Source organism: Lottia gigantea, assembly GCF_000327385.1.
Source record: "Lottia gigantea unplaced genomic scaffold LOTGIsca_1, whole genome shotgun sequence".
Taxonomy (NCBI): Eukaryota; Metazoa; Mollusca; class Gastropoda; family Lottiidae; genus Lottia; species Lottia gigantea.
Genome location: NW_008706746.1, coordinates 5,853,898 through 5,873,528, shown reverse-complemented (window position 1 = coordinate 5,873,528; position 19,631 = coordinate 5,853,898). Strand labels below are relative to the sequence as shown.

Below are 19,631 nucleotides of genomic sequence, written 5' to 3'. Positions count from 1 at the left end.
TTCTATTTCCACATTTGATTAACAAATTATTGACAAAAACTTTGTTCAATAATCAATTATAAGGACTATTTTAATTAAGTTATGAAACAGGCCTTGGGGAAAGGTCATGCATAGGTCATGCATATAATAAAAAATCTATTCTATATCTTCCACCATATAAATAAATTACAAAATTCACCACACTTACACTTTATAAGAGATCCTTTAAAAAAATAAAACCATAGTTTGAAAGAGTTGGGATTTTTAATCAAATAACAGAACACGACTTTAAGATATTCTTGCAGTTGCAATAAAATTGAGTGCTAACATTACAGTCTTAACCCAAAACTTGTTGTTTGAAGACACTTTATGGCATAAATAAACTTTATCAAGCTGAAAAGACTATCAAAGTTTGCTCCACAGTAGGAAATGTACTTTCAGTGCAACCTTAATTTCAACATGTAGCACTTCTAGAAACAAGAAAATTTAGCATAATTTGAATCGAGTTTGTTATCATTGAATCAAACCAAAATAAGAGATAACTCTTATACTTGAGAGAACAAGATTGAAGACTCAATGGAGTAAAGATGTGCCAATGAAAGTTACAGTGAATATCTAGATCATCTATATTATCGCACACAGATACAATTATCAAATCAAACCATCAACATACCTGATTCAACTTTTTAAATTCAACAACTTGTGTTAAGACATATTCCAGGACATGTTTAGCATCTCTATTATCTGGAGGTAATTTCTGTATTATACCTAATATATCACCACATTCTCTGGTATAATATTCTAAATCATCATCAGTACCTAGTCATAAAGAAAAAAGAATTAAGTTTCAATAATGACATTTAATAGTTTTATTTCATAAAATAAATACTTATTTCAAAGGGTTGTGCCATTTTTATAAGGAGGTTTTCTTAACTTTTTATTTGTATCACAATCGCACAATTTCAATTTTCAGTCAGACATCTGTGGGTCTTGCAATTCCACTAAAACTAAGCAACTTAATGCAAAGATCCCTAGATATAATAAACTGCTTTGGAATAGTGATTTCATACTTATATGCCCTGATACAACTCATTTAAGGAATGTCAACTGCCATTATTGCATAAGTAACTCTGTAGTAGAATCATTGGCATGTGAAGAGTCCTAAGCCATTGAAAGCTGACTGTTATTTACAGTCTCTCATATTCAAAATCTAATAAACATATAACCACTTACATTTATTTGTGATTTGAGCAATTCTAACTTTTTCCGATGAAAACTGTTCATCTAAATCAAATAGTTCTAATGGAGGTGGGGGTAACTCTCGAAAATTTGGTGGGAATGTCTAAAATATAAAACAACATGAGAAAATATTCTAATTAATATTAAGATAAAAATCGATATATCACATTATTTCTTTAAGAAAATAATTATAAATCTGTCTGTCACTTGAGGGTTTATTGAAAATATTTTAAGATTATTAATACATTACAAAGCACAGTGTCAATTTCTTAATAAAAGTAGCTTTCATTTACTGCTAAATTGAATTTGATTTATATATAGCTGATGCTGAATGTACAATTTATCGGGTTTTCTTTCTAAAAACTTCTCAAACCACTGTTCTAAACTTACCACAAAAGGTATCATAAAGGTAGGAACAAATTTTTGAGAGATTTTTGTTTTGGTACATTTGAATAAGAGGAATATTTTTGAACTTACAGCAGGTTGTAAAGGTGGTAAGGGCGTTTCAAACTGTGGTGTTATAAGTGTTAAATTCTCATGTTTACATCCTAATTGACTATAAGCTCTGAAACAAACAATAAAATGTTGTCTAAAAATTCATAAGAACCTTAAACAATTGTCATCTAAAATCAATTTTCACTTTTAAAAATATTGAGCAGGATCAATTGTATATTTTCATAAAAATTAAATAACAAAGCCACAGTCTTAAAAATCAATAGCAAAATTCTATTCAACTTACTCTATAGCTTTAGGTACTATACTGGTATCTAATTTAAATAATGAATTATCAAATAATGTAGTTATATCACGTGGAATATCATCACTCTCCTGTAGACATGTTTTTAATTCTTCAGCTAATCTAGCTGTATCTGGTAGTTGATTATAATCAGATATCTATACATAATACACACCATAACATAACATATACATACATACAGTACACAAACATACATATATGAAAATGTAAATTAGAACTAAAAATCAAGTAATAGATCTAGTTTTAGATATTGTTCAAGAGAAATGTCACACTCCAGTGAAATCTGTCCAAAGACTATTATGCCTTTTTGAGTATTTTAGTTCTCTCCACCCTGTTATTGTAAGGAAACATTATGACTGTAATAATATTCATTGAATAATTACCTCTGGATCTTCAGCATCTATAACATTTAATCTGATATCATCTGTAGTAAGATAGTTAATCAGTACATCCTACAGAAATAATACAAATATACATGAGTTAAACATGTGAATTTAAAACTTTAGTAAAACATGTGAATTTAAAACTTTTGTAAAACATGTGAATTTAAAACATGTGAATTTAAAACTTTAGTAAAACATGTGAATTTAAAACTTTAGTAAAACATGTGAATTTAAAACATGTGAATTTAAAACATGTGAATTTAAAACTTTAGTAAAACATGTGAATTTAAAACTTTAGTAAAACATGTGAATTTAAAACTTTAGTAAAACATGTGAATTTATAACTTTAGTAAAACATGTGAATTTTGAACTTTTGTAAAACATGTGAATTTAAGACTTTTGTAAAACATGTGAATTTAAAACTTTAGTAAAACATGTGAATTTAAAACTTTTGTAAAACATGTGAATTTAAAACTTTCGTAAAACAGGTAAACGTAAAACATTTGAATTTGATCAAGAATTCTGTTTTGCAACATTTCTTGATATTAATATTGGCCATAATTTATATTCTCTATAAACATGTAAATTTTCAGACCAACAATAAATTTGAGACAAAGATTTTTTATGAAACAAGGCTATGACCTTTACTTTGTACCATATTATATGAATACAAGGTAAAAATCAAGATGTTAATGAATAATAAAGATCAATTCTGACAAAAATAAAAAATTCTTACAAGAACTTTGCTATTTTCTTCTTTATCTATATATTGGTCATGAAACATGTGTACAGAGCCAACAACTGCTAGTTTACCTTTGCTAGCCTAAAAAGTAACATAATAGAAAAAATCAGTATATTTGAATCTATCATTAATAAGAACTCAAACTATCAGTTGCTTTAAATAGAAAAAGCTTTGGCACAACTTGAAAGTATTCTGATATATTCAGTACTGTGTAACGACATAGTAATACCAATTAGAAAAGAGGTTTTGATGAACTAAGTTTAGTGAAGTACCTTGTCAGAAAAATAACTGAAACTTACTTTCTCAAACTACATACTAACCAGATTCTCCTTTTACACAGCTTGATATAATTTTACTAACCTTTGTAGTGTGTAAAGCACAAACTGGCCTGTTTAAAGGGAAACAAACACTACCAGTTGATAGAACAGCATATGATGGTTTTATAACATTAATAGTAGCTCCATATGGATATAAAAATGATAAAGCTCTGGAATAAAGCCAATTATCAGGTTTACATTATATGTACTTCAATGATAAAATATCTATTAGAACTGTTAAATTTATATCACTCATTACAAGGGTGATAATCATTAATCAAAAAGAAAACTGGGGAGACTGTGTAGTCTTTTGTGCAATATGATAAATTTATTTTTTCAGTTAATTAGGTGTAAAATCTTAAATATGTAAATCACACATTACATTATAGACATATTACTTACTGTGCATTATTAGTATCTTCTTCTCCGCCCACTGCGAATGTTTTCCCAGCTGCTTGACTTATTGCCCTGAAATAATAAAATAACAGAATAACTTAACTTTATATTAAATTGTGTATCACCTCATTTATTAGTTGTTACCAGGCACAAAAGAATCCATAAACTTATTAGTTTTAAGATGCATAGGGAGTAGAAAAGTCTTCAAATGAAATGAAATTTTACATCCTACTTTTGTACACATATTTGAGTTAATGAGGACACATAATGCCATGCAGTGTGCAATGAGGTTAATTTAGTCTGGACAAAGATATCAGCTTACTGTTTTCATGATTCAAAGTGCACATAAATTTTAACATGCACTATCTGGGCCTAAGATCATATGTTCACTGTCAGTCCCTCTGGTAAAAAATTTGTATATATTTTCCTATCTTGATAATGTCAAGGCATTATGTGATTTGTGTCTTCCCCAAAGCACACAAATATAACCAGGTTAAGTGGTGCCAACAATAGTGTGATTTGCCAAGCAATGAACTATATTTTAAATTGATACACAATATATACACTACCAACCTGTTCAATACACCATTAGCTATTAAAGCTTCTTTTGGATGAAAATATTTGAAATATGATGTCCTCACTACAGCATCTGTAAATCAAACAAAAGTTGAACTAAGGTAGTTAGTAATTTACAATCAATGTTCAGTCTTAACAAATCTGACCATAGAAGCAAAAGTTTGAGGCAATTTAAAGTCAACTCAAATCACAGGTTAGACTAATTATTAGATTAAAACACCAACCTGAATTAACCATAATACCATATTCTTCTAACAGAAAATTGATGTTCGTGTCAAATTTGGATTCACCACCCTCTCCAACCAAAATAAGAACACTTCCACCATTTTCTAAATATTTCTTTATAGCATCAAACTAGAAAAAGAATTACATCTTTTTTGTCTTCAACAACAATGCTACCTTTATAAAATGTGTTATCAAAAAACAGAAATTTGACTTCAAAATAGAATAAAGCTTATCAAGGTTGAGTTCAGTAGACATTTTTACCTCAAGTGCTGAAAACTTCTCTCTTGGACCAACTGTAACAAAAACTCTGGCTTGCGACAACTTTTCTTCTGTTATCTCTTCTTTATTTCTAAAATGAAATGTGATGTGTTTTGTCCATCAATCATTATTTTGTACAAAAAAAAGAAAAAAGAATATTCATAATACTATGATAATAATGTTTTTTGTCAGAGGTACCAGTTACTTGAGATACATATAGGCAAAGATGGGCAATGTTTATACAATCATGATCACATAATAATAAAATCCCATTGAATATTATACACAGGCACTGGCATCATACAGCTTCATGGCCATGTAATACCAAACAGATCCATATATATTTTATACGGTTTCAGTGTCCATCATAACACTACCTTAGATCCCCTCTTGTCTAGTAATAACCTACCCTACTAATTTCCATGTTGATCTGAGCTTTCTGTTTAATGTTTTTAATCCATTTGTCAAAGAAAAAATTTCTCTTTTAGAGGCATTGAACAAAATGGTGTTGCTCTGGCCTTTGTCATCCATTCCCTGTAATAGAAAAAAGGTGAGGAATAAATAGACCAGTTATGTAGCTCATCCAGTGCATATCAAGATAGGCTTACAACAATTATGATTTACTGGTAAATAAAACAAGCCTATATAGGCTATAATAAACATAGTCATAGGACATAGCCTAGAAAAACAAACAGGTGCCCTCTTACTGTTGTTTTCATCTCATTTATCAATAATGAACATCAATCAAGATGTTTAATCCTATTTACTATGATCATATTATTTCTGGTGTTACTTTGAAAAACAGTTAAAGTCTATAATCATACAGCAACCATCATCGAAGTATGGAATATCTCATATTTACCTCAACCGTAGGCACCATTTTGTTTGTGAGAAACTATGCCGTGGTGGACTCTGGGATAGATAGTGAATGAAGAAATAGAAATGTTGGAATCTGATTGGTCGAAAAGAATGTAAACAAACACACGTGAATGGGGTAACTTTGACTGATATTATTCTTCCTTTTCTCGGTTTTTATTTCCTCGTTCTTATGCTTCAAAGAATCGTACACGACTTTATAATAAAATCAAACCCAATATTTTCTTTTATTTGAATATTTTTGCTTCAGAATTTTGACTGATTATCTAAACGGATGATCGAAAGAAACCGGCCAGGGCCAAAGATCAAAGTTCAATGAGGTGAAATGGGGGCGTGTCAAATTAGTTGAAAGGAGAGGAAGTTTGATGATATTAAAATAAAAGTATGAAAGCCTTTAATCTTTGACTGGAAATTGATTTTATTTTGTAAGTATATGAGAGATAGGTTAATTTATATTAGATTTATGTGCGTGTATGAAAATACAATAAAACTGAAGTCCATATCAGTCAATAGTGAGATGTGTTGTAAATCATTTAGTGGAAGGAATAATTTCAACAGGTATGGAGGAATATTAAATTCTGTTACAGAGTAAAAGGTCCTCCACAGGTTTATTACAAAATTTATATCAGTTCTATGAGACTCTTAGAAAATTCTCTACAAGTAACAAGTTTGATATTTTTTTACGTAACATTTATCAGTTTACCTTAAGATGAATTGCGGATTTGATGTTTGTCAGTTGTCTTATCTTATTATCTGTATAGTTTCTTATCAGTTTCCAAATAATCAGAGAATTGCCTTATTATTAATAACGAATATGAAATAAATTTAACATTAATACTCTATTTTTCTGCACTCTGGTTTGATTTCTAACTGTCAAATAGTTATCTTCTAAAAGAGTATTAAGTAGATAAGTATCTGAACATGTTTAGTTATTTTGCATTCAACATAGAATATATTAGTTGTCTCCCTTAGATAGGTTACAATTGAACAACAGCAGTTTGGTCCTCCTAATTAATGAATTTTTTTTCAACGTCCAAGAAGCAGCAGCAGATGACAGCTTTTTTTCTGTTTAAAACAAAAGACTTTGTTATATGTGTTTTTGTTAGCTGCATAGGCCCTACAATAGACATTGTTGAAAAAGGAACATTTACTTTGCTTTGTTGCATGTTTTTTTATCGCACATGACATCTGGGTTGAAATGTTATTTTATTTAACATAATGAGATATTCTAGATCTATTTGTTGTAGACAAAAATTATATTTAAAAATATTTTTTTGTTTAAAGCACAGAAAATTGCAACAAGTTTGATTATCGAAAAAAATTTTGTCTTTAAAGGAGCGGAGCGCCTTCACTATCCATTCCACCAATTATACTTTAGTTTCAGAAACAGGAATTTTTTTAGCTTACATGATCAGTAATAGTATTCACAGCTCATCGTCGAAATTTGAGCCTTCAAATCCATGTGTATCCATAATTATTTACATTTGAAAGTTAAAAATTCAACTGGCATTTTAGTGAGACTATGCCATATATAAAAAACACATATATAGGAATAGACTGTAAAATTTCTAGTTTGAGGTATATTTGAAGGGATTTTGGATTTTCGTGCATTTTAGTACTTCTTAAGACTATTAAAGCACAATAAATACCCAAATCAATCCCTGAAAATGCCGACTGTTCCCCTTTAAGAATAAACAAATTTATATACAAATGCACCCGAGGGAATTTTGTCACAAAATAATGTTTCTCAGACAAAACTCTCGTTTGCCTCAGGTTTTAGTCTAGAAATTTGAAAGAAATTTGAAATGCATTTTACTTATGTAATATTAGATTTATTTTGAAAATTTAATAATATGGGCATCTGTTTTCTTTACAAAATTCAGAACCAGGATATTGTAAATAAAGATTATGATATTTGTCAGTGTTTTGAAGAAAAGATTATAAAAATTACCAATTTAACCTTAATTATAAGAAACTTCGCTTTTGGTACTATTAGATATCTATTTTTGGCTATATATTTCTTAAAATTATGGTTTGTTTATGCGCTATGACCTATTGGTAAATGTGTGGTCTAAAGATAATTGGGTCTTACAATTGCAGACAGTTCCAATTTTAATGATTCCTTCCGTTTACTTTTTAGATGAAATATGTAGATTGAATGAATGAGTGATAAAATGAGATAAAGAAAATATCAAGGTTTTCTGGAGTAATGTTTAAAAACATTTTTGAAGTTATGTTCCCTTTTTTTAGGTAGAAGGATGACTGATAAGGATAATAGTGCTACCTCAGCCAGTATTTCTGATTTTCAAACCTGGGAAAAAGACAAGAAGTACATAGTAAGTATTCATTTTCACTGTGTTATCTTTATATTTATAAGAAATTTGGTAGAAGAAAGAATCCTTAAAGTAAAATACCAAAAACCTTATGCTTTAGGCTGATGAAGACACGATGGTAAATTCAAAATAGATGTGAATGAACAGTTTTTATTGATATTATCTGGAAAATTTAAAAAATGAAATTGTTTAATATTATATCTATATATATATACCTCCTACTAATTAATACCACCAATAACACACACTGTAAAACAAAGAACAATTAGGTGCAACAGGCTTCAATTTTTCAACCTTTTCAAACAAAATTGGCCATCTCCTAACATGAAACCATCAAGGAGATGTTCTTAAACTGTAGCATGATCCAAAGTTAAAATAACTGTGAGGATTAGAAATACATAATTGAAAAAAATAGATAAAGAGTCATCTAAAGCCTCATATGCATCCATTACTCAGATTTTTTATATATAGTATGTGTACTTGTTAAAGGCTGTATTCACTAGTTTGTATTAAAGAAACAACAATAGAGTCACTTTAATAAACTATATTCAATATAATATAATAATGATGACAATATAAGGTGACAAGGTAATACCAAACAATTGATTTTGGCTTACATTTGACGTAAGACAGGAACTTGATGAAGATTTCCAATATTTCCTTTTATTGCCAACTTTTCTATTGACTAGAGACAACCATACTGTTCAATATAATATTGGTTTATGTGCGTGTTCCATGCGATTACTCTTGAATTGGATATTTCTGGTGTAGCTTTTAATACATTTCTGCTTGGAATAATTCAGAGTTCAACAGAACATTTCAAATTATTATTACATAACATTTTGAAGAATTTCCATGTTAAGTAGACCTGACATGAAAAGATTGCTTCAGAGAATTAAAACTTATCAAAGTGTCACTTCAGTCCTAAGAGAGTTTTAGGTTGTTTATTTCTGTTTATGTTTAAAAACAAAATTCAATGAGGAGAATTCCATGATTCATGGATTGCTCCAATATCTTGTATTGATTAATATTTTGGAACTGTGGGAATGAAAGCACTAAAAAGATGAAATTTAAAGAAAATAATGTGTGTATTTTAAAGTTTCTCAGTACTATGTTATGGTTAGCTGTAGAAAATGTCTCTGATGTTGTTGACATTGATTGACAATATAGTTATTAAGAAGAAATACACTAATACCAGGGTTAATACTACAGACCTAGAACTAGAGGGTTCATGAACTATAAACTAAGTGTAATGTGATGATCAATATGATTACAACATTGAGATAATTGAATTAACATATCTGGAAACCTGACCAGTCACAGTTACATTACTTTACTTATTGCTATTCTCTATTAACATCAACATTCACTGTACCAGTGATCAGAACACAGGTTGTTGTCTGAATACAACAAAAAAAATTCATTCTGTGAAATAATGGAATTTCTTTCTGAGTGTTTTTTTAGGAATTGATAAATGAGGTAGAAAAGACTGAATGTGACTGTTAGCTTCGTGTAGCTTTTTCATAAGACATCAAGAAACATTCCAATAAAGTTTATAAAAGTTGTTAATATAGATAAATGTCCCTGATATTATAAACTGCTGATGAGAATTTGAAAATATTATTGTACTATGACATCTGGTAGAAAATAATCATTATGTCAGAAGATTTAACCAACATTTCATTCATCAACATGAGATAAACTGAAAAAATGTCATATCATTCATCACTAACTTTCAACAAGTCATAGAATAATAAATTGAATTAGAAATTGTTGACAAATGTGCGAATTTGAATTAATTAGTTGGAGGATAAATGATGGGGAAAAGGCTGAAGAAAAAATGCAAATCAAGATACCGTTTTCTGGAGATTATACATCATATCTTTCCCCTACAGGTCTATAAAGTGGTTGTCAATGCTGAAGGAAAATCCTGGTTTATATTCAGAAGATACAATGAATTCCACTCTCTATTTGAAAAGGTAAGTTAATTTTCATTAATTGCCTTGCACACTGTTTTATGCACTGGCTTTAAGTTGGTGATTGTCAATGTGGTATTCCATTCTGAGAGATCACCATAGTCAGTAATGATTTTTATCTCATTAATGTTGAGATAATTGATAATTTATAGACATGATTAGTTGGCATGTATTGAATAATATTTGATATTATTATGATGTAGATATATACTGCTTGAAGAACCATGTCTTTTGGAATCTGAATATCTGTTTGATGGAGTAGGTACATATAATCTAAGAATAATGGCCAGCAATTGCATCACTGGCATTAAGCCTAATTATTAATAGCTGTTTATGTTTGAAGATTAGATTGTACATGTTTGTTTTGTAGAATAGAGATGTGTGGTATTTATTGTCTATAAAGTCATAAGGATTAACCAATTTGTTCTTCATGATTTACACACAACACTTGTAAATTACATTGAATATTTTTTTATTATTCTAGTGGACCCATAATTCAGGAAATATCAATGCAAGGTTCCTTTAGAACCTTGTAAAGGGTTTATCTTTCTGTATGGGGATGCTTCCTTTCAAAACCATCGAAATTTGTCTAAGTATGTCTGCTTATTTTGAATTCAGTGATCTCATTGTGGTAGTGGGTGCTTGTCTTCTGATCAAAATGACTTGTAAAGTGTTTATCAAAATCATTTTTCAGATTTATAATCTGATGACTGGTTCTCCTTTAAAAGATAAAAAGCATTCCTTACCAATTTAGACCAGGCCTGTGCAACCTTTCTGCAAGGGTGGGCCATATTTGAGGGATGCGTGTAGGCTGTGGGCCACGTAAACAACCATCAATAAATCATGGAATTAACAATGAGAAACATGCATTTATTCCATAACGTATTTCAATGTGCATTGCAAATAACAGACATATTTGACGTAAAATCACTGTTTCACACGAGGTCAGACCTCGTTAACGATTTGATTAGTTAGATTCATTTTGACGTCATACTTTAATATAACAGCGCGTATATAACGGGTTTCGATATCTGATTAGGTAGCAACAATCTGCGGGCCACACCGATAGTGACAAGAGCAATTGCGGGCCGTAGGTTGCAAAGGCCTGATTTAGACTGTTCTCACTTCTAGGATGTACTAATATTTTTGGTGACATCTAAATTGATGAACTATATTTTTGTTGATTAGTGGGAAACTACTTGTCAGAATTTAGATTATGAAATGAGATATAGATTGCTGAAACTCAGTTCTATCTTCTATCTATTGGTCAAGTTCATATTTCATAACTTAGGATCAAAGTCGATTTGATAACAGGTTACACTGCAGATACAGAAATATATTTGAATCTTGAAATTCATTATATACCATGAGGGAAATCTCCTAGACAAGTTTCAACTGGTGTTAACACTGTTAATTTCACGGAATGTTGATGAATTTTGTTTACTTGTTTGTGAAAGTCTCTAAATATTGGAATCAATTTGTATCTTGTACTGCTCACATCTGCATCTTTAAGATTGTTATGGCTAATCAATGAAATTTCATTATTCTTATTTGAAATAAATAAATACAACTGAATAATGCAGACATTAGGTTACCTATTATCTAGAAAATGATTAAATACCTGCCATTGAATTCTCACATTAGAGCAGTAATGAGCATATACACTAGCTTCAATAATCTTAATCTTATTTACAATTTAGAATGTTTTGAATAAGACATGTAAAATAACTCATTTAAACTCACATTGGGTAAATTTTTATGTGAAATTGTTAGTAACACTTTAAATAAGCCCCTATAGTCTTGTCACCTAGCCAGGATATTGTGCAAAATCATGGTTTATTTTGTGGTTGCCTCTTGTTCCAATATGGTTCGGACTTTGAAGTTAATCTGTCAGATCACACATGCAAAGGTGTATGAACTTGTTTATTATTTATCAAGTTCAAGGTCAATTTCAATCAATATAAGAAATATTCAATTTTTTAAAGACAAGGACAAGAAAGTTATGTGCATCTGTTTAGTTTGGGAGGTGTTGACTTGATATAAACATTGCTTCACACTGTTTTGCATTACCAGTCTTCTTACCTAAATTCATTTCAATGTGAGCCTTCATTCTTATATTCAATTCATTCCACAAATTCTTTCTTTAGCTGAATAGGAAATCTAACTTTTAACTTGATGACATAATCCTCACCATAGTGAGTTTAATATAGAGTATATTTTGTAAGTTACAGGTATATCCTATACTATATGTTAATGATGTTAGATTTGAAGATCAGTTGAATGTCAGACTGTTGATGTTGTTTTCTGCTGAGTTGAAGTGTAAGATTATATTATCCTTTTTTATAACAAATAGACTTCTCTTTCAATTAAATCTACCGTCAACTTTGATATTTTACATTTTGGTTTATAAGAGTTGACTAAGAGGACTAAGTTTTATTCTCTATGGTAATAGTAAGTGTAATGTTTTTACTATAATCCTGTATTTTCCATGTTTCATTTATGGTCATGAGATTCCTATTGTGTCTTGATAGATATGAAATTTATTCATGTTGAAGAGATAGAAGGAGTAGGGTGGTTTTCATAAATAGGTATTGGCACAGCTGATATAACACTTGATTTTTAATGAACCTAACAGAGTTGTTTTTGATTCAATAAAAAACAAACTTATGCAACCACTTTGGAAGACACTACAGTTCAATTTGAGTTGAATTATTCATAAAGAGAAAAATGATATACATTTGAGAATCTTAATGCTATTTACAATTTGTATATTTACAAAATAGAGTCATGAATTAAATGAAGTAAAATGACATTCTCAGATTTGATTCTGGACTATAACAGTAGATGTAATTACAGCCATTTCCTCTCTGATTTTAACAAGCTAGAGATGACTTTTGACACAACCATACATCATTGGACTAATGAGTTTTACAACATAGAGAAAGCAGGATGAAAACCTCACTAACCTTTTACCTTATATTACACATATTATTTATATAGGTAGTTTCAGACTTACTGACTCTTATACGGTATTTGATAGTTATATTTCATAGATATGAGACTCCACTGATATGAAACATAAAATGAGTTTGAAACTGTATGATTGACCTTATTGAAATTATTCTTGTTTATGCTTATGCATCAATTACAGGAAGTAATGAAAGTTACAATGAGCATGGTACGTTTTTTTACTCAATTACGGGAAAACCAGGCTTTAAATTTCAAAATTCAAAATTCTCCAATGCATAAAAACTTGACTATTTAAAAGTTATCAGATTTCAAACTATGATAAACATCTATATTTCATTCATACTCAGATGTTTCATTCATACTCAGATGTTTCATTCATACACAGATGTTTCATCTATATCCAGATGTTAATTCATACTCAGTTGTTTCATTCATACCCAGATGTTAATTCATACTCAGATGTTTATTCATACTCAGATGTTAATTCATACTCAGATGTTTCATTCATACTCAGTTATTTCATTCTAATTTCAGTTCATTTCATTCATTAATTCTATTATTATTTTGTATGTGTGCAGTTTTTTGGTTCTTAAGGTTGTAGAGTTAATTACTTGGTTAAAATTGAAAACTATACAATAAGTTAATATAGTATGATGTAAAGAGACAGTTTGAGTCTATGTCAAAGTCTGATACAAAAAATGTGCACTGTGTAGATTAAAGACATATGTACAATAAATTCCAGTATTCTAGTGCAAATATAAATACTTATAGGACATAATATTCATTCATTCAAATGACCAAGATATTAACATTGAGGAGTATCTGGTATAATTAATTTCATCTTTACAATCAAATAGAGCTTTTGTATCAAAAATACCAAAGAATTAAGGTTTATTTTTCTTGACTTGATACTAGGTGAGACCCATCCATAAGTCTGTAATTTAAAGAGTAGAGTACTCATTGACATGGATTGGGCCCAATATTATTTGCATGTTGAGCAAGGGAAAAAACTTTTCTGGAAATAGTATTGTGAATTAGAATGTTCAAAGATTATAAAATGATATTAGAATTGGATCAAGGTAGATGTATTAATTGTAGATTGTATAATAAAGGTCAATGATAGCTAGTGACCAGGTCATACAAGCTAGGTCAGTCCAACATCACCTCAATTCTTATGTAAGTTATGAATATTATTATATTTATTGTACACTATTATAATAATAGCATAAAATGGAATAATGATTCTGAGACTATGTTAACTTACAGGAATAAATCGTGTTATTTTGAAAACAATTGGTGATCTATTGTGGTAAAGTTTAAATCCCTCCTAGTTACCAGATATTTTGAAATGAAATGAAATGAATGGAGTTTTACGTCCTACTTACCAGTTATTTTGAGATTGTAGGCTCATATCAAACCATATATACTAAAGGGGTACAAAGGTTTTTGAAATGAAGTTTGCTAATGGCCTCATTTTTAATTTTAGAAGTATAGTGTTTTTTGTATTACGTTGTTTTCTCAATTTTGTATATTCTATATGTGTCTTAGAAATGGAAAAGTAGTTCTATTTTGATCCTCAATGGTTTTCTTTTTAGTCTTATGACATCACCAAATCCATAATTGTAGATATACATCCTACAATCAATTTGGTGAATTCTCAAGATAAATATTTGAACATTATTGAAAATAATTACTTTCATAAATACATAATGATATTTTACTGTCATAAAACACTTTCTTTGGCTAGTAATCAAAAGTATCACTTGGTGTGTTTGAAAGGAAACTGTGCTAGGGCAGATATAAGTAGTCAATTGGTCTAGTAGAATGATTTTTGCCACGATAAGGGTTCCAGCAACCGGCTTCAAAAATATACAGTTGGTCGTTTTCCAATATGTCAATAATCTCATGAATATCATTCAATTGAAAAGAAAATGAATATGATTAGATGATAGTGCTTTGTCTTGCAGACAACAACATTATCGGCATCAAACTGGTTTGATATTATAAACCCTGTTGGCAAGGCAATAATCTTGTTGTGGAAGAGTGGGTACATTTGAGATTTTAGTCAAGATTCGAGTTGGCGACAAAAATCAGCGACAAAGACTGTTCATGTGCCAGTAGCATAATTCTCATAGTCTGAACACTTGATGTATGTGTGTCATTGTTTGTTTGAAATGGTGTTGTTTTATCAAGATGAACACCTGAATAAGTTGTTGTTATCTATAAGAATATTGAAATCAAGGTCAAGATCATGTGATAATGTTAAGTTAAGGATTTTAAAGGGGAATGACATGATAAAGCAACTCAGTATTATAATGTAGGTTGTAAATATTTACTTTATTTTCTAGTCCTATACCTAGCTATATTATTATTATATATCTTGTATGCACAGTCTAATAGTTAATGTAATATGTGAATTTTTTTTGTTTGATTCTGATTGGAAATACTCATTTCAGGAGATCATTGCAATAGAACTGTTTCCATGTTGCTGCTCAAACAAAGCCAGGGAACCGAGACTTCCCAAATGTAGCAAGTGCTGAAGATCTGTCGTTTAAAACAGGGTTCACATGATAAAAGCTAAAAAAAACCATGACAATCTATAGATCTATAACAATAGGTTAAATAAATGAAGTGTAAATGAAAAGAGAATTTTAATGACGATGGACTAGACCATGAAGTGTACAATGGGGAAAAATTAGTCTGCTCTTTTTCAATTTCCAACTGTGAAGATCACGGCCTGTAGCAAACTTATGGTTTTAGCTTATGTCTCATTCTGCTTTCTTGCTGAATTGAAGAATTGTAGAGGACTTAAACTCTTCTGTAAACAATACTATTTGATGAGTAATAATTTAATCTGCTAACTGAGAGTGAAGTATTATTGACATTCTTCAGATGTCAGTCATTCAAATTATCATTGCATTTTATTGTACGAGCTGGTTGTTTACTCAGAGAAACTTAGATTTTTTTTAAAAATGCATTGACGTCAGTTTGCTAGGGGCATTAGTGTCTCATGATTTTATTTTCTATCATCATGAATTATACTATATTCAATTTTATATTCAAATTACTTGTAACGTTGATTAGCATGAATGTTTTTTAAAGTAAGAACCATTATATATTTATAAACATTGAACTACATGGTTATTATCAATGATCTTTTACATAAAAATTATATTTTTTAAAAAACTAAACATGACTTGTTTTATATGACATTTCAAATTTATTGCATAAAGTTGTTGGCAATTTAACAAAGTACCTCTTGTAAATAACATAAAATAATAAATCATTTTCGCTATTTAAATTATCTAAATTAGCTTGAAGTCTAGGAAAGATAACTTAAAGCAGTAGAAATCAGACTTCATTTAGAGTAAATCAAATCCAGTAAAATGTTTACTTTGGTGGTTTTCTCTGGGTCCTTTTGAATAAATTTTATTTATTTCTCCTAGAAACATGTTTTGTGTATAAGATGTCACTTGAGGTTTATATCATATTAAAGCTCATATATTAATTAAAGATTATTCTGCTAGACGATTCATTGCATCCATTTTTTATGGTCAGTGCCTGTGTCATCTTAGTCTTAGCTTAATATGACTTAAGGTTCGTGCTTAGAGGATGTTGTCATATATCAAAAGTTTGATTGTGCGAAATGATCACCTCACATCCCCATATGAATGAATTGATGTTGTGATGGGTAATTGTCGGGTAACTGTCAGTGGTTATACCATTCAGTCTATTATGTTAGCACTGCCTATTGATGAAAATTCATATTTGATATTTAATATCAGATTATTTAGACATAAAGAAGTGATCATCATTTAATGATGTCTTCCTTTTTCTGAAAAAGTTTGTCTCTTTACATTATAAATTGTCTTCCAATATGAGACAGAAGTTTAAGTCCATGAGGTTGCACTCGGTTACTGGCCAATGTGTAACACCTGATGTCACCCTACATTTGAGTTTTTCAACTTTTCAGAAAGCTTACCAGTTATCATTTAGTTTTAGTTTAATCCAAATGTTACCGTAGCTATCTGTTTGAAATGAGAATAATGGTATGTAGGTAAAAAAAAAGTCAGTTGCTAATTTTTTTGTCTCACACTGTATGCAAGTTAGTTATCAGATAGAGTACGGTACATAAAAATGTTTTATTAGATTTATGTGTAGGAGTATTCCATGTTATAAAACAACTTTGTGAATATTTAGTTATTTGATTGAAATGCACAGGTGCTCATTTCATCATTAAAACTTTACAGTAGAAACAAAGTCATTAACCTATTATCCAGGCATAACTGAAAAATTAACTATTATTGATACAGATATTTCTGAAATAAACAGCCACTTTAGTTGCTTTGGAGGTTTTGAATGTTTATTTCTCATTGGACACCCCAGTCTTGAGAGAGAGTAAAAGGGGAAAAGCTAGTGTGAATGACCTTGAGAGTAATCGTTTATGCCAATAATTCCATGATTGTGCTAGATATTTACTTTCAATATTATGTCTGATACAGATATATTAGATTATGATATGAATGTTTAGAATAGTTTGGTCACTTTAAAAAAGTATATTTATTTAATGAGAGTAGGTATTTATATAAAATAGAGTCTGACGTAAAGGCAATGTTTAATAACATATGGTGAAGGTATGGTAGATTTATATAGATATAGAAAGAGGGAGAAAGCTGTTTATAGCAGTATATTCATTTAAATACTCGATACAATGTAAATTTAATGTTTTGGACTATTATGGTACTTATAAAAGGTATTAATCACCATTAACAGAAAGTGTATGTATGACTTTTGAATAGATTTTTTTAGTGAAGTTCATCTGAAAGTAATTGGCATGATGATGGATAAATCAGATTAATAGATAAATAGATTTCTTTGATATAAAGCTGAAAATTTGATGCTATATTAAGAGAATTGAGAGTTCATTTGAATATCATTTTACAAACAAGATTTCTACATCATCTTTATTTGTTTCATATATTTGCAAATCTTGGTCACCATTTGAAATTCCAATGAACTTAAATATTGTTATCTTTTATCATAATTCCAGTCGACCCAGCTGTAAATGGGTACAGATAATCCAGGAAAGACTGATGCCAAGACATTTGACCAAGGACCTGGTAGTAGACAGGATCTCTACAAACCTAAGTTGTTATCTTAATAAAATATACTTGTTTCTTTTTTCTTTGACACCTGAATTTGGAAATATTGTTGTGAAGGGATTGAACTCCATGGAAACACAATTCTTTCAGCAAATAGTATTTACTTTTCAGATGAATAAAGTTTCAGTTTTCAGATTGATGTACATTTGTAAGTCATGAGAAGTTGCAACAATGCATTCAAACTAAGATTATAGTTTCAGAAAAGAACTGGAATTAGGGTTAAGGGATAATCCTAGTGTCTAATTAGATGTGTCCGTTAATCATAAATCGAATATGTTCAATCTATTTTGATTTGGTTTATTTTGAGCTTTTCTAAATTTAATGTTGTTTTATGATCATTATCTTATTATATTTTAACATTTAGTATTTTTTAAATGAATGTATCTCATGATAATAGGACACCTATTGAGTTGGTTAAAAAACTGAACTATTGAACTAAAAAGGGAAGTTGCAAACAAATAAATATTCTTAAAGAAATAAGCAAAGTATAAAAGAAGGAAATAAACCATACATTCTTGTTAATTGTAGAAATATCTTTTGTCATTCAGGTGTGGTATTTAATTCATTTGTTTAGCAAAAGTTTTAGTTCATTAGGTTTATCAAAACTACAATAGGATAATAGTACATTGCCTAAGACAAGTTTAGAATTGGATTCAGTATAGGTAGGATGGCCTTAATTGACATTAATAATTAATTGATCACACCAAGTAGTCATTGATTTAATCATTTCCCTGGATTGGTAATTCAATAACACAGATTGTCTTGGATGTACATGAATAATCCACATTTCAAAACTTTTGAAAATCTAATGATCCTTAACAGGGTCTAGCTTGAAGAAATCAACTGACAGATTAAAAGTGCAAAGTGTAGTGATCAAAGCCTGAGTTATTGTTATTGTAGTACAGATTGGTGAAGCTGCTGCCAACCAGCACCAACCACCACTGTTTCTACAACCCTGATCCTAAATCATAATTAATTGCATGTAAAGCTACAAGTATCTTGCCTCCATTGAACTCAAAATTAATGTAGTAATATATCACCTACTTTGTGAATATATAGAAACCTCTTGGAATTAAGTAAATGGCTTTTCATTAACAAAATCATAAATTGTATATAAAATTGACTCTCCAGTATTGAGCATAATATGATATATAAGCTCATTAATTTTACATGATTTGCTTCTGTGTCTGAGGTAGAATAATTCTTAGAACGTGTTGGTAAAGTCTGACAAATGACATTTATGAGTTTTAACCTGCATCCTTTAAGTTTATTTATAAGTTAAATTGTCTAGACAATAAGAAAGATTACAAGACAGTTAGATTTTAATTGTGTCACAAAATATATGATTTAAGAACATGTACAAATACATTGATTTTAATATTTATATACATACTTCTATTCATAGATTTATATTTCACGCTACATTTAATGTATTGAGCACT

The 19,631-nt window shown here is 29.6% G+C and overlaps 2 protein-coding genes across 2 annotated transcripts in view; one reads left to right on the top strand and one right to left on the bottom strand.

Annotated features, from left to right (window-relative positions):
• Positions 1-652: 652 nt before the first annotated feature.
• On the bottom strand, positions 653-5,755 carry LOTGIDRAFT_181293 (hypothetical protein; the record flags this gene model as incomplete). Its single annotated transcript, XM_009045748.1, has 13 exons — positions 653-798; positions 1,213-1,321; positions 1,696-1,783; positions 1,958-2,112; positions 2,359-2,427; positions 3,095-3,181; positions 3,461-3,587; positions 3,820-3,885; positions 4,387-4,462; positions 4,614-4,743; positions 4,876-4,963; positions 5,282-5,406; positions 5,735-5,755. Coding segments are annotated over 13 exons (1,284 nt in total), but the record flags the coding sequence as incomplete, so codon positions are not given.
• Positions 5,756-9,976: 4,221 nt separating this feature from the next.
• Positions 9,977-19,631, top strand: part of LOTGIDRAFT_181288 (hypothetical protein) — a 32,740-nt gene continuing 23,085 nt past the window's right edge. The window contains exons 1-2 of the mRNA XM_009045747.1: positions 9,977-10,064; positions 13,326-13,414. Coding sequence (XP_009043995.1) covers positions 13,343-13,414 — 72 coding nt within the window. The 5' untranslated portion in view covers positions 9,977-10,064; positions 13,326-13,342. The remainder of the gene's footprint in view (positions 10,065-13,325; positions 13,415-19,631) is intronic.